The 15,640-nt window shown below is 35.5% G+C and overlaps 1 protein-coding gene across 1 annotated transcript in view; it reads right to left on the reverse strand.

The window, feature by feature from the left end:
* Window positions 1-15,640, reverse strand: part of PCNX (pecanex homolog (Drosophila)) — a gene marked incomplete at its 5' end in the record, with an annotated part of 186,085 nt that overhangs the window by 86,297 nt on the left and 84,148 nt on the right. The window contains 3 exons of the mRNA XM_010846813.1: window positions 2,757-2,974; window positions 4,307-4,364; window positions 9,284-9,374. Coding sequence (XP_010845115.1) covers window positions 2,757-2,974; window positions 4,307-4,364; window positions 9,284-9,374 — 367 coding nt within the window. The remainder of the gene's footprint in view (window positions 1-2,756; window positions 2,975-4,306; window positions 4,365-9,283; window positions 9,375-15,640) is intronic.

The following is a 15,640-nucleotide window of genomic DNA, read 5'->3' on the forward strand; positions in this document are numbered from 1 at the left end:
AGTGAACTCCAGGAGTTGGTGATAGACAGGGAGGCCTGGCGTGCTGCGATTCATGGGGTCACAAAGAGTTGGACACGACTGAGCGACTGAACTGAACTATCATTATACAACCACCTCCTTTTATCTTGGAGTAAAAAGAACATTTTCTTTGCTCTGAAATCCACTTTGTCTGATATTAATTCAGCTATTCCAACTTTACTTTGATTAGTGTTAAGATGATCTATCTTTTCTACCTTTATATTTAAAGTGCATTTCTTATAGGCAGAAAAGAATTGAGTCTTGCTATTTTCTCCCATTTGACAATTTCTGCCTTTTCCCAACTATTACCTTGTCATTTATCTTGTGTCAATCTGTTTTTGATCTCTTTTTCTGCCTTATTTTAGATTAAGAGAATAATTTTTATAAGTCTATTTTATCTCCTTTATTTTTTAACTTACCATTTATAACTCTTTTGTTATTTTAGTGTTTGCTTTAGGGTTTAAAGTATACATTTTATGACAGTCTAACTCAAATAAACTTATATCAATTCATATATAGTATAAGAAACTTATAATAGTATACTTTCAAATGTCCTTTCATGGAGTAAAGGACATAGTATGGCCTAGAATATGGTTTATCTTGATAAAAGTTATGCTATTATTATCATGAAATTTACTTATAAATCACACAGTATACATCATTATTATTTTTGTTTAAACATCCAATTGTCTCAAAAAGATTTAATTAGTAAGAAAAAATCTTATATATTTTCTTATATATATATATAAAAAATATATATATATTCCTTATATACATATAAGAAGAAATCTTATATATTTATTCATGCAGTTAACACTTGCACTCATCTTCTGTTTCCCCAGGTAGCTCCACATTCCCAGTTGGTATTATTATCCTTCGGCCTGAAAGAAATCCAGTACTATATTGTACTGTGGATCTGCCTGAAAAAGATTCTTCCCAGTTTTTTCTAGTCTGAAAATATCTTTATTTCATCCTGGCTTTTGCAGTTTTGCTGGCTACAGAATTCCAGGTTGAGCTTTTTCTCCCTTCAATACTTTAAAAATGCTGCTCCATTATCTTATTTGGATTTTGTCCAACAATAAATTTGATGTCTTCCTTATCCTTGTTCCCCTATACAAACTGTATCTTTTTCCTCTTTTAAAGTTTTAAAAATTTTATTATTGGTTTTGAAAAACTATGTGCCTTGCTATAGTTTTTTTCATGTTTCCTATACTTGAGGTTCAAGGAGATTCTTCAATAGTTTTCATCGAATTTGGAAAGTTTTCCACCATTAACTTCCTCAGAATTTTTTCTCTCTCCCTGTCTCCCGGAGCGTACTTTCATCTTGTGTGTTCTTTTTGTTGAGGGGAGGGAGGGAGGAGAATTCTTTTTCTTTTGTTTCACTTTCAGTAGTTTCTACTGCCATGCTTTCAACTTCATTAATATTTTCTTCTGTAATGTCTAATCTACTGTTAATCTCATCCACTGTATTCTTCACCTCAGACATATTAGTTTTCATCTGCAAGTTCAATTTGGGTCTTTTTTTTCCTTTGCATTTTCCATATCTCTACTCAACTTTTATTAACATGCAAAGTAGTTATAACTTTTAATGTCTTTGCTAATTCTAATATCAGTGACAGCTAAAGGCTGGTTTCAACTGACTCATTATTTCCCTCATTATAAATCACGTTTTGTCATTTCTTTGTATGCTTGGTACTCTCTGGATGCCAGACCTTGTGAACCTCAACTTTTTATGTGGTGGGTATTTCTGAATTTCTATAAATCTTGAGCTTTGCTACGCTACTTGGAAACAGTTGGATCCTTTCAAGTCTTGCTTTTACGACTTGCTAGGTGGGTCTGGAACAGTGTCCATACTAGGGCTAAGTACTCCCCACTTCTAAGGCAGGACTTTCCTGAGTACTCTATATAATGCACCATAAAATATGAATTATTATGAGTTTCTTCAGTCCAGCAGGTGAGGACAGGCACCATTCCCAGCCCTGTGTGCCAGGCACTGTGCCTTTATTTCTTTTACATGATTTTCATGATTTCTTTTACATGATTCTCTCCCCTGGTCTAGTCTCCTCATACATTCTCTTATCAATACTCTGCTAAATAGTGAGGGGATCCACTACACATCTCTGAATTTCTGAGCAGCGATCCTCTCTCTGATGTTCTGTCCCACAGACTCAAATTGCTCTAGTCTCCCTGGACTCTTAGCTCCCTCTCCTCAACTCAGGAAGTCTGCTGGACTCTACTTCAGGATCACAACCTGGGAACTCTCTTCAGTAAGCTGGGCAATTGTAGGGCTCACATAATTTGCTCCCCATCTCTCAGGAATCACCGTCTTTTTCTGTCTTATCTCCCGTGTCTTGAAAACCACTGGTTCATGCATTTTATCTGTTTTTCATCATTTCAGGTGGAAAAGTCAGTCCAGTCTTTTTTACTCCATGTCAACTAGAAGCAGCATTTGGCCATCAAGTTCATAACTAACTACTGCTGTTTACTATTAAGACTAGTGACAAGAAGTAAGGAAAGAAACTTCCTCTTAAACCTTTTATAATAAGAGTCAATATAATATGTATAACCTTATGGCCATTAACATCTCATATTCTCTGGCTTTTAAAATACAGTTGCATGATTCTTAATGATAAAAATGATTTCTAAAATAGAAAACAGTTTCCAAGACGGAAACCAAGTCAAATACTCAATGGGTAATTTGAAACGTTTCAATTTAAAAGTAAAATCTACATTCTCACCTATCAAACAGGGCCAAAAGTGTGAGTCTGTCAAAGTTAATACCAATCCACAGCTGAGGCAAGATCCAAAAGCGATAATAGTGTTTAACTTTGTGAGCAGCTTCTTCTGTTGGACCGTAAGGAGCTGCCAAATCAGGGCTTAGGTCAATGTCTTGTTGTTCCAACAAATCTGTGTCGATGGTCAATAGTCTGTTCAGTCGGATCTGTGGAAGAGAAAGCTAAAAGAAAATCAGCACTGAAAGGCTTAAAATATCTTTAATCAAGTCATGATTCAAGGGCTACCCAATCAGCTTGCAGAATATCAAAACCACCTTAATTCTCTATACTAGTCCACTCTTGTGGATACTTCATGATCATTAGAAACTACAGAAGGTGACAAAGGAAGAAAACTACAACAAAGCAAATCAATTGATGGGGCTTTTGCAAAGAGTTTATTAGGAAGTATTTGAAATTTCAGCATTTTATGGCTGTATAGCTGGTGGATCCATTCCATGACCTACGGAGAATGATGAGTGGTGTCCCCCTCCCTGTCCCTTCTCTTCTCTCATTACGTTGTGAAGCTCACCACTATGTTAAATCTGGGCTCCTCGGCACTGGATTCAATGCCTTCAACACTCCATTCTTCCTACGCTCTCTTAACATCATTACTGCTGTTTTCAAATCCCTCCCATACGCATTTATTTTTGTTTTGGCAGTCTGCTCAGCTGAGGCTATACAGGATATTACCACATACGTTTCTTTCAGGTTCAACTCATCCGTTCACCTGTTCACCAGTTTCTCCTTCCTCTCAAAGAATCAAAAGTTGACTACATCTAGCATAGCACTAGCCAGAATTGTGCTATCTCAAGGCTCTCACACCATTTAATGGTGGAAAATACTACTATGAACACAAAGGACTTGAGCAAACAGATTATAATTACTCCTTTTGGCACTAAATTTATCTAAATATCTCTTATATATTGCTTATAAGGATTTCATCTACTTTATTTTTTTAACCTCAATATATACATCTTTATATATATCACACAAAGGCAGTGCTATCTTTGTTATCTTTTTAAAACATACCTACTGTATCTTGTATGTTTTTTTTCAATAGAGCAATGTCACTAAGCTCTCCACTCACACTCACTCACACACACACACACACACACACACACACACACACACAGACATACACACTGATATAAAAATAACTAATAGTTAACCAGCAGTTAGGTAAGTACCAAATCAGTTAGCTATGTACCAAAACCATAATATTCAAAGTGAAGTTTTAAAATGGCACACCTAGATTATGACATTGGTGAGTAAATAAGACCTTTGCAAACCCTCAGAAGTATAATTACGCATTCATATATAGCTAATCCAACTTTATGGTGTTTTATATTTCTTAACAAAGGACTTATGAAAAGAGATCCATTATGGAATTATCCAAAGGTAATTTTGCCATAGCTTTCAACAACATCAATATTATGTAACCAAATCATTTTTCTGCTTTATGGAACTACTTAATATGAAAATATATCATTTTATAAAAATAAAGGAAAACCTACCACATCATGTGGATAAAATCGAACTGAGGTAGAACTGGATACATGAGAATCCGTGTCACTAAAATAAAATGAAAAATACTTTAGGGAATAAACAGCTTGTCAAGTAGTAGAAAGAAAAATAAATGCATGAACAATTATACGATGTTTACATTGTCTTTACTTTTCCATGTAAACTTCAAAATAGAAAGTCAAATTTTCCTAGGGTCATGATAAGGCACATAGCCTGTGGGTCAGAGTATCTATATTCAAATCTCTTCCTCAACTGCATGAGATCTTGGACAGTTATCTCATCTTTTAATACCTCAGTTTCCTCACAGGATAAGAGTACTTCCAGCACAAGGTTGGGTGGCCCTATACAGCATGGCTCATAGTTTCACTGAGTTAGGCAAGGGTCATGTTTCTGAGAGTTCTGACAAACGTGGTCTAGTAGAGAAGGGAATGGCGAAGCACTTCAGTATTCTTGCCTTGAGAACCACATCAACAGTATGAAAAGGCAAAAAGATAGGACACTGAAAGATAAACTCCCCAGGTCGGTAGGTGCCCAATATGCTACTGGAGATCAGTGGAGAAATAACTCCAGAAAGAATGAAGAGAGAGAGCCAAAGCAAAAACAACACCCAGATCTGGATGTGACTGGTGATGGAAGTAAGTCCGATGTTATAAAGAGCAATATTGCTTAGGAACCTGGAATGTTAGGTCCATGAATCAGGGTAAACTGGAAGTGGTCAAACAGGAGATGGAAAGACTGAACATTGACATTTTAGGAATCAGCAAACTAAAATGGACTGGAATGGGTGAATTTAACTTAGGTGACCATTATGTCTACTACTGTGGGAAAATCCTTTAGATGAAATGGAATAGCCATCATAGTCAACAAAAGAGTCCGAAATGCAGTACTTGAATGCAATCTCAAAAATGACAGAATGATCTCTGTTCGTTTCCAAGGCAAACCATTCAATATCACAGTAATCCAAGTCTATGCCCCAACCAGTAATACTGAAGAAGCTGAAGTTGAGCGGTTCTATGAAGACCTACAAGACTTTTTAGAACTAACACCCAAAAAAGATGTCCTTTTCATTATAGGGGACTGGAATGCAAAAGTAGGAAGTCAAGAAACACCTGGAGTAACAGGCAAACTTGGCCTTGGGAGTACAGAATGAAGCAGGGCAAAGGCTAATAGAGTTTTCCCAAGAGAATGCACTGGTCATAGCAAACACCCTCTTTCAACAACACAAGAGAAGACTCTACTCATGGACATAGATGGTCAATACCAAAATCAGATTGAGTATATTCTTTGCAGCCAAAGATGGAGAAGCTCTATACAGTCAGCAAAAACAAGACCAGGAGCTGACTGTGGCTCAGATCATGAACTCCTTACTGCTAAATTCAGACTTAAATTGAAGAAAGTAGGGAAAACCACTACACCATTCAGGTATGACCTAAAGCAAACCCCTTAGGATTATACAATGGAAGTGAGAAATAGATTCAAGGGATTAGATCTGATAGATAGACTGCCTGAAGAACTATGGAGAGGATCATGACATTGTACAGGAGGCGGTGATCAAAACCATCCCCAAGGAAAAGCAATGCAAAAAGGCAAAATGGTTGTCTGAGGAGGCCTTACAAGTAGCTGTGAATAGAAGAAAAGCAAAAGGCAAAGGAGAAATGGAAAGAGATATCCATTTGAATGCAGAGTTGCAAAGAATAGCAAGAAGAGATAAGAAAGCCTTCCTTAGTGATCAGTGCAAAGATAGAGGAAAACAATAGAATGGGAAAGTCTAGAGATCTCAAGAAAATTACAGATACCAAGGGAACATTTCATCCAAAGGTGGGCGTAATAAAGGACAGAAATGGTATGGACCTAACAGAAGCAGATGATATTAAGAAGTTGATGGGCATAATAAAGGACAGAAATGGTGTGGACCTAACAGAAGCAGATGATATTAAGAAGAGATGGCAAGAATATACAGAAGAACTGTACAAAAAAGGTCTTCATGACCCACATAGTCACAATGGTGTGATCACCAACCTAGAGCCAAACATCCTGGAATGTGAAGTCAAGTAGCCCTTAGGAAGCATCACTATGAACAAAGCTAGTAGAGGTGATGAAATTCCAGTTGAGCTATTTCAAATCCTGTGAACGTGTTGCACTCAATATGCCAGCAAATTTGGAAAACTCAGCAGTGTTTCCAAAAGGTCAGTTTTCATTCCAATCTCAAAGAAGGGCAATGCCAAAGAATGCTCAAACTACTGCACAATTGCAGTCATCTCACATGCTAGCAAAGTAATGCTCAAAATTCTCCAAGCCAGGCTTCAACAGTATGTGAACCATGAACTTCCAGATGTTCAAACTGGATTTAGAAAAGGCAGAGGAACCAGAGGTCAAATTGCCAACATCCGCTGGATCATCAAAAAAGCAAGAGAGTTCCAGAAAAATATCTATTTCTGCTTTATTGACTACACCAAAGTCTTTGTGTGGATCACAACAAATTTTGGAAAATTCTTAAAGAGATGGGAATACCACACCACTTGACCTGCCTCCTGAGAAATCTGTATGCAGATCAAGAAGCAACAGTTAGAACTGAGTTCCAAATCGGGATAGGAGTGTATCAAGGCTGTACATTGTCACCCTGCTTATTTAACTTATATGCAGAGTACATCATGAGTAACGCTGGCTGGAAGAAGCACATGCTGGAATCAAGATTGCCGGGAGAAATATCAATAACCTCAGATATGCAGATGACACCACCCTCATGGCAGAAAGTGAAGAAGAACTAAAAAGCCTCTTGATGAAAGTGAAAGAGGAAAGTGAAAACACTGGCTTAAAGCTCAACATTCAGAAAACTAAGATCATGGCATTTGTTTCCATCACTTCATGGCAAATAGATGTGTAAACAATGGAAACAGTGATGGACTTTATTGGGGGGGGGGGCCTCCAAAATCACTGCAGATGGTGACTGCAGCCATGAAAGTAAAAGACACTTACTCCTTGGAAGGAAAGTTATGACTGTTCTAGACAGCATATTAAAAAGCAGAGATATTTCTTTGCCAACAAAGGTCCATCTAGTCAAAACTATAGTTTTTCCAGTAGTCATGTATGGATGTGAGAGTTGGACTTATAAAGAAAGCTGAGTGTCGAAGAATTGATGCTTTTGAACTGTGGTGTTGGAGAAGACTCTTGAAAGTCCCTTGGACTGCAAGCAGATCCAACCAGTCTATCCTAAAGGATATCAGTCCTGAATATTCATTGGAAGGACTGATGCTGAAACTCCAATACTTTGGCCACCTGATGTGAAGAACTGACTCATTTGAAAAGACCCTGATGCTGGGAAAGATTGAAGGCGGGAGGAGAAGGGGACGACAGAGGATGAGATAGTTAGATGGCATCACCAACTCAATGGACATGAGTTTGAGTAAACTCCAGGAGTTGGTGATGGACAGGGAAACCTGATGTGCTGAAGTCCATGGGGTCACAAAGAGTCGGACACAACTGAACTGATTTTAAGGTTCTTGTGAAAATTGTTTAAGAAAGCAATTAACATATTGCCAAGAGCCACAATAAATTTAATCTATATGGTAGTCTACGTTACGTTAAGTCACTTCAGTCGTGTCCGACTCTGTGTGACCCCATAGACAGTAGCCTACCAGGCTCCCCCGTCCCTGGGATTCTCCAGGCAAGAACACTGGAGTGGGTTTCCATTTCCTCCTCCAATGCATGAAAGTGAAAAGTGAAAGTGAAGTCCCTCAGTCGTGTCCGACTCTTAGCGACCCCATGGACTGCAGCCTACCAGGCTCCTCCATCCATGGGATTTTCCAGGCAAGAGTACTGGAGTTGGTTGCCATTGCCTTCTCCGATATTGTAGTCTAGAAGATGACAATTCAGTTTCCACAGTTCACTCAAGATTAGATTTCAAAACTTGAGACCTTAACACATTATGGTGTAAGGAATTGTTCTTATCTTGAATTATGTTAAACATAATTGTTCTCAGTGCTCCATCCTCCTGTTGCTTCCACAGTTACAAAATTATCTAAACACCCCAATTCAATCTGAAGGGGTAAACTCTGAAACAGTACTAAAAGAGCTTAAAGAGTACAGTTTTTTAAATGTTCGTGCTAAGTGACAACAAGATCTTATTGCTTTAAATAGCCTCTCAAAATTGAAAAAACTAAGTGAACTGCCCATAGATATGTAACATTTAAATAAATATCCCATTATGAAACATAAGTCCTAAAATAAAAATCAAATGACCCTTGTGGGAAAAAAAAAAAAAGTGAGCTAATCAACCAACAATGAATTTCAATACAGCAATTTGATTAGAAAAATTTTCAGAAAAATTTTAACACATTCTAAATTATAACTGTGTTATATGATCAAGGTTTCTATTTCTTATTTGCTTTCCTCCAAACTTCTGTTATCTTACATAATTTCTTCCTGAGGGAAGGAGAGAAAAGAAATTAAATGCAACACATGACTCATATTTTAAGAAATTCTTCCTCCTTATAGTTGGTAAACACATTTTAAAACAAAATGAAAGACGATCACTTAAAAAGACACTTGGCTGAAATCCTCACACAGAAATAAAAATTTGAAATTACACCAAAAAAGAGAATTGATGGGTTTGAACACAGTTGTGTAAATGTTTTTCAAATAAATTTTTTCCATCATGCAATATATAGAGAGTTAAATTTGAAATTGTGGGAAACCACTATCCCACAGTAAGATCTACAGGAAATTTTTACTTAATTTTTAAAAACATATAATAGCAAACAAAAAGCAAAAACTTGTAATAGCTTTTAATAATGGTTTTCTTTTTTTTCCACAGTAAACAGTTCTACTTTTTGGCAACCAATGCATAATGTGAATTTATTTAAGCCAATATAAACAAACAACTCTTCTATCTCAAGGTTTACAAACTTTAAAAATGGCAAACTTATTATGCAAGTACATAAACTCCCCTAACACGACTTCACACATACCAGATATTGGACGCTCTTCTTGCTGCTGGTTCAAAATTCACAAGTGACATATCACAGCCACCAGTCTCATAAAGCGTAGAAGAGAACTTACCTAGCAAATAAATCATTTGTTTAAAAAAGCCATTAGAATACTCAGAAATTTTTCTTCATGAAACACTAATTTTAAACTTATTAAGAGTTTAAGAAAATGAACTGTAACTTCCTTTTTTCAAAATATTTAAAAAAACAATGATCTACATGTAATTCAGCATGACATAAATCAAAAGGGAATGCTAAACAGTGGACAAAATGTCAACATAAATAATCAGGTATTAAAAGTGATTTAAGTCAGCTTTACAAGAGCAGTCTTCTCTTTTCTCCTCCCAGAATGTTTTCAATTCAAGTTACAATATATACAAATTTAATGTTGTTTTAAGGTCATCTGACCACTAGTTACAAGTGGTAAGTGGCCATTTGGAAGGGCTGCTTTAAGTTTTAATACAGCTCAAACCGCAAGACAAAAAATTTGTGTGATTACCTTCAGAGTTTTTTGGTTTTATGTTACTTTTAAGAAGAAATGGTGTCAAAATGGATCTAAGTTCAATGAATAATGTATAATAATGTTGGTGATAATTAAACTATAATATTTAATGAACATTACTAGTTGTATGATTCTACAAGAACTCTATAGAGAAATTTAGGAACACAATTTGCTGTGGCTAACTATCTACAAAACTCTAAAAGGTTTAGAAACTTTGTTGATTGCAGAGGAATATAGGCTAAAAAAAAAAACTCTTACACAGATGAACTATTGAAGATAAAATGACTTCTGATAATGGAGTTTTAGAAATCTAAATACTAAAATTCATTCTATACTTTGAAGATCTATGACAGCCATATCAAATGGTGGGAAGGGAACATAAATAAAAAATACAAATTTCTAGTAGGACAATGCAGTATATAACTGAAACTGTTTGGATCTGGTCCAGGCTGCCTTTTGAATATTTATGAAGTTTTTGTTTTACTAGCTAGAATTACTGAGGTTATAAACATGAGAAATCTAAAGGACAATTTCAACTTGATGGCAAGGCTAAAAGATTCCTCTTCCATGACTACAATAAGAACAGGACACAATAAGAATTTTTATTTAAGTGAAATTCTTGAAAAATGACAATAAAATTCCCTCTAATATACTAATAATATAACCAAGGGTTTGCAGAACATTTCAACAATTACTTGATTCAAAAATGAGTAGAATCAGAAAAACTACTTAATTAAATAGGATTATTTGAGTACTTATGGGTCATGGACAGAATATGAAAATATTTATAATATGGTCTTTTCTGTAGTAGCTGGTTTTTTTTGGGGGGGGTGGGGGTTAGAATACTTCTGAGATAAATTAGGAAAAAAATTCTATGAAATCCTTAACTCATTTGCTGTATTTCAAAGGAGGATTACTCAGCATGTAGGTTATCCAAAACTTCACTTTCTACCCCTCTGTCTTCTAGAAAGAGTTATTCATTCTTAGCACTTCTAACAGAAACCAGAATAAGAAATTAAAATGAAAGGATATCATTTTTTTGAAGTGATGGGGGGAGGGGTGTTTGCAGAAACTGCTAGTAAACAAAAAAGTTAAAAAATGCCTTGACTGAGATTTTTTTATTTTTAAATTACAATTTTTTATTCTGTACTCTTTTCTCACTTAGCATGGATAATCAGAGACTAGCTGTGCTACAACAATTAACTTACATTAGCAGAAAAAAAGAAACACCTGATCAAAACCACAGATTGCATGGAAGTGTAGAAGAACTATAAAATCATATTAAATGACTGAATCACACATTAACAGAGCTGGGAGGGTGAAATCCAGTAAGAAAGGAATGTATAAATATTTGTGTTTATATCACATAATTTGTGTATATTTTCCAAGTAAGTTAGTTCTATATTCAATAAAATTTAAATTATTGGAGTATATTCTGAGCATTTAAGCATTCCATGGGATTTTTAGTAATATAAGTCCTATTCTTGGGCTATTAAAAATAATATTTGCATGCACCTGAAGTTAACTAGAATATTACTCTTTGTAATTTTCAAGTGAAACAGTAAATGATGATTAAGTCATTAACACAACTATGTTGTCCTTTATTTATGAATGTCTAGTATGAAACATAGAAATAAGTGTATTTTAAATAAAAATAAAAGATTCCTCCTCAAAAATATTTTAGATAGAAAGCTGGAAAAAATGTTGTCATCCTATTACTATATAAATCTACAACTCTGAATACATACAAACTAGTGACTAACAAATAATAAAATTCAAAAATTTCAACAAGGCATAAACCACGTGTAAGAAAAGGGCAGCTATCATTTCAACAAACATGCATGACTTCAACAGTTTTGGGTTTTTTTTAAGATGCTTCTGTCTACCTACTAACTATAAACATGTTCAGGTTCATAAAAACATACATGGTATATGTCAGAACTAACTTAACTTGTATTAAGGCTTCCTGGTGTATTTCCAACTTAACTCCCCCAAATGAACAGATTCTACATCCCTCTTATATCTCTGGGCCTGGCAACTGATAGCACTTCAGAAGTAACAAATGTTATTCATGAGATAACTCAGAAAAAAAATATTATATTAAAAAATGTTCAGTTTAGGGTTTCTGTGAAAAACTTGTAACATTTTAATATATTAATAATTTACTAAAAACATCTTTGAAAACAACCAAAATAGAAATAAGTACATTTTTCTATTGGTTTATAGAAATTAAGAATCTCTTAAATTTGCACAAATCTTCTTAGCAAACATAACAATTTCATATATATCTCATTTGAGATTAAGACTATAATCACAGTTAACTGTTCTTAACAACTAAGTAAATGTGCCCCTATTAATAATCCTATTTTAATAAATTTGTGTATTAAGAAAAATATTTCTATTTAAATATTATTTCTAATGAACATAAATTGGGAAGTAGAATATTAATGAAATAAGTCCTCTTCACATATATTATGATTATACACTAAGTTATCGCATCCTAATTCAACTCCTAGATCATAATTAATAATATTTAATAGTTGGCTATCTGATGACATTAAAAGAAAAGCAATTTCTCACAAGACTGGAGTCTGAAATTTCAGACTTAATAATGAGATTGGTCATGATATAGTGTCTCTAAGATAAACAGATGTTAAGGTACCTGGTATTTATGTCTCAAATATTCAATAATGACTGTGATTATCTACAAAAATTCCATTTAATTACACAGAACTCTGTTTGTTTGTTTGTTTGTTGAGGTAGGAGAATTTCAAGTAATCACAGGTCAATAAATAAGTGATGAACAAGAAGGTAAGTAAAACTGAATACTGATTTAAAGAACAAGGACCTGTGAAGCATTTCACTGAAGCCACAAATGACATAGCAGACAGATTTAAAATGGAAAAACACAGATAAAAGACATAGAAATTAACAAGATTCTCTAATTAGTCCTATCAATAAAAATACTCACCACATAATACAAGGTTCAGTGAATAAGATCATGAGAAATGCTTATTGCTTTCTTAAAGTCACTCTCATTTATCTTAGAAAGAAGTGGCTACTAGAAGGGCAAATCATCCGTAGGGTTTTTCAAATCCTCCCAGTACCAACAATAAAGAAGGCCTCTTATATTTCTTGGATAATTTCCCTCTGCAGATCACCTCCCCATTCCCACTCATCCTGGGTTCTCCAAGCCTAACCCTGATACACTGCTTGACGTCTCACTTCTCCAGCATTACTCTCAGGGCATGGAGGGGCTGGCTACAAGAACGAACAGACATAGATAGAAAGGAGAGGGCTTTACTAAGTGTCTTTAGAAGGCAACAGGGGACACAGAGGCGTGGGATGGGTGGGAGATGGGAAGTTCAAGGGGGAGAGGACATCTCTGGCTGATTCATGTTGACGTACGACAGAAACCTGCACAGTGTTGTAAAGCAAATATCTTGCAATTAAAAAAGAAAAGATACGGCAAGAAAACGAGATCTGTTTTCAAATTTCTGTACCTAAATGTAATAAAATAGTACTCTCGCAAGGAAAAAAAAAAGGCAATGGGGGGAATACATAAATCTATATGACTCACTTGAGTACACTATAAAAAGTGCCTTTGTCTGATGGTGATGAGTATTGTGCTCACAATGCTATTTTAATGAATATATTACACTTTTAAGAGAGAAGGTTCCAATTTCTTGGATAGCATCCTCCCTTATCATCATGAGTGGTGCCTCAGTGCAGTCTCTGAGGAAACATGAGTTTTCCCCCAGACAGAAATGACTCATTTTACTGGTGCCTACAAGTTTATGGACCTATTTCTCCCTAGACAAGAGGTCAGTGAATTTTCTCTGTAAGGGGCCACACAGTAAATACTTTAGGCTCTGTGGGCCAGATGGTCACTGGTGCCACAGTTCCAGTCTGCCACCATAGTGTGAGAGCAGCCACAGAAAACATGTCACATGTTCATTTACTTCATTTACAGAAACAAGCATCAAGCTGGATTTTAGCCTCTGGGCCATAGTTTGCTAATCTCTGTCCTGGACCAAAAGCCTTAGTCTTATAAAACCTCTTTAACTCTTGTTCTAAATGGAAATCAAGTCACTATGCTACTCATAATTTAAAGTTTCAATACTGAGAACCAGTCCTTCTTCGTAGAATGTACAACACCGTGCTAAGTTTTTAAAGCAGGAGAATAAGAAAAAGGGAAGGAAAAAGAAGTTATTTTAGAGGAAAACGAAGTTTAGAAGACTGCTTTTGAGTGACTGAACACACATGCGTGCGTGCGCGCGCGCGCACACACACAAAGGGAAAACAGATAACTGTTGCTTGGTAACAGTGAAAGAGATTTATATACCGGTGTATTTTACTGCCATGGTCACTGTTCTCTAGCTCTGATTTAACAAAACACTGTGTTAAGTAGTGTTGTGATTCATTAAGTGGAATCCCCAGATCAGGTGAACTGTCCAGAAGTGAAATATACAAGTTCATATTCTGATATAATTTCATCATCTCACATTTCTTTCGAAAGGACAAGTCCTCCTTAGTTTGAAAAAATACTCTATGTTTGAAAAAATACTCTATAACAATGACACTGATGACATTACAAGTGATTCAGATAAACAAAAAAAAGTCACAGACTGGGGAGAAGATATTTGTAACTTGCATCTGATGGCTTAGTGGTATCTAAAATATCACAAGAACTGTTACATGTCAATAATAAGACAAACAGCTCAATTTTGAAAGTGAGGAAAAGATTTGGACACACTTCACAGAAGAAGATATATGCATAACTAATAAACCCATCAAAGGATCCTCATCACGCTTAGTCATAAGAGACATGTAGATTTAAACCACAGTAAGATACCGTTACACACCCATTAGGTCTAACACTTAAAAAGCCAACAGTAACAAATGTCAGCAAGAATGGGAACAACTGGAACTCTCATACATGCCAGTGGGAAATATACAACTACTTTTGAAGACATTTTAGCCACAACAGCCAATACCTGGATACAACATAAACTTGTCCATTGACAGATGAATGAATACACAATACACAGGAAGCTCACAGCAGGAATATTCATCAGCAAGCAACAAACTGCTAACACATGCAACAACACGATGAATCTCTGAAGCATCACGCTAAGTGCAAAACTAAACACAAAAGGCCACATAAAATGTGAATGCATTTATATGAACTTCTAGGAGAGGGGAAAACAATGACACAAAGCACGGAGTGGATGCCTGTGGCCAGGAGCCGAGGAGGCATGGACGGCAACAGGGCCACAATCTCTTGGTGAAAACGTTCTGTATCTTGATTTCACAGGTGTGCACATCTGTTAAAACTCACAAATTGTACATGTTGGAGGGATACAATTTATCATGCCTAAATTTTATGTCAATAAAGTTGATTTAAAAACAAAGAAGAAAAGAAAGATGGACCGAGTAAAAGACAAAGTAGATAGATAAGCATGAGACAGCATGTAGTCAGTGAAATTCCCACAAGTAACTAATCAAGGTTTTGGACAGTGAGTGACATTTGTTGCTTTGTTTTGGTGTTTCATTTAAAAAGTATGACACATTGAAAGACTGAAAGCAGTATATAAAATGAAGAAAGTTCTCACCCACCAGAAAAACCCAGAGCAGATTCTATGTTCTTCTGAACAATTTTTATCTACATTTGCTTACTAAATAGCTTAACTTTTCATGTTGCTAACATATACACATCAAGTTCTGAATATTATAGCTATGTCCATGAATAGAATAACACAGGAGGGGTTCTCTAGTAACAAACATTTAGTCTGTTTCAAAAGTACAAGCAATGGTATGATAAATATCCGTGTACA

Source organism: Bison bison, unplaced genomic scaffold, assembly GCF_000754665.1.
Source record: "Bison bison bison isolate TAMUID 2011002044 unplaced genomic scaffold, Bison_UMD1.0 scf7180017864239, whole genome shotgun sequence".
Classification (NCBI taxonomy): domain Eukaryota; kingdom Metazoa; phylum Chordata; class Mammalia; order Artiodactyla; family Bovidae; genus Bison; species Bison bison.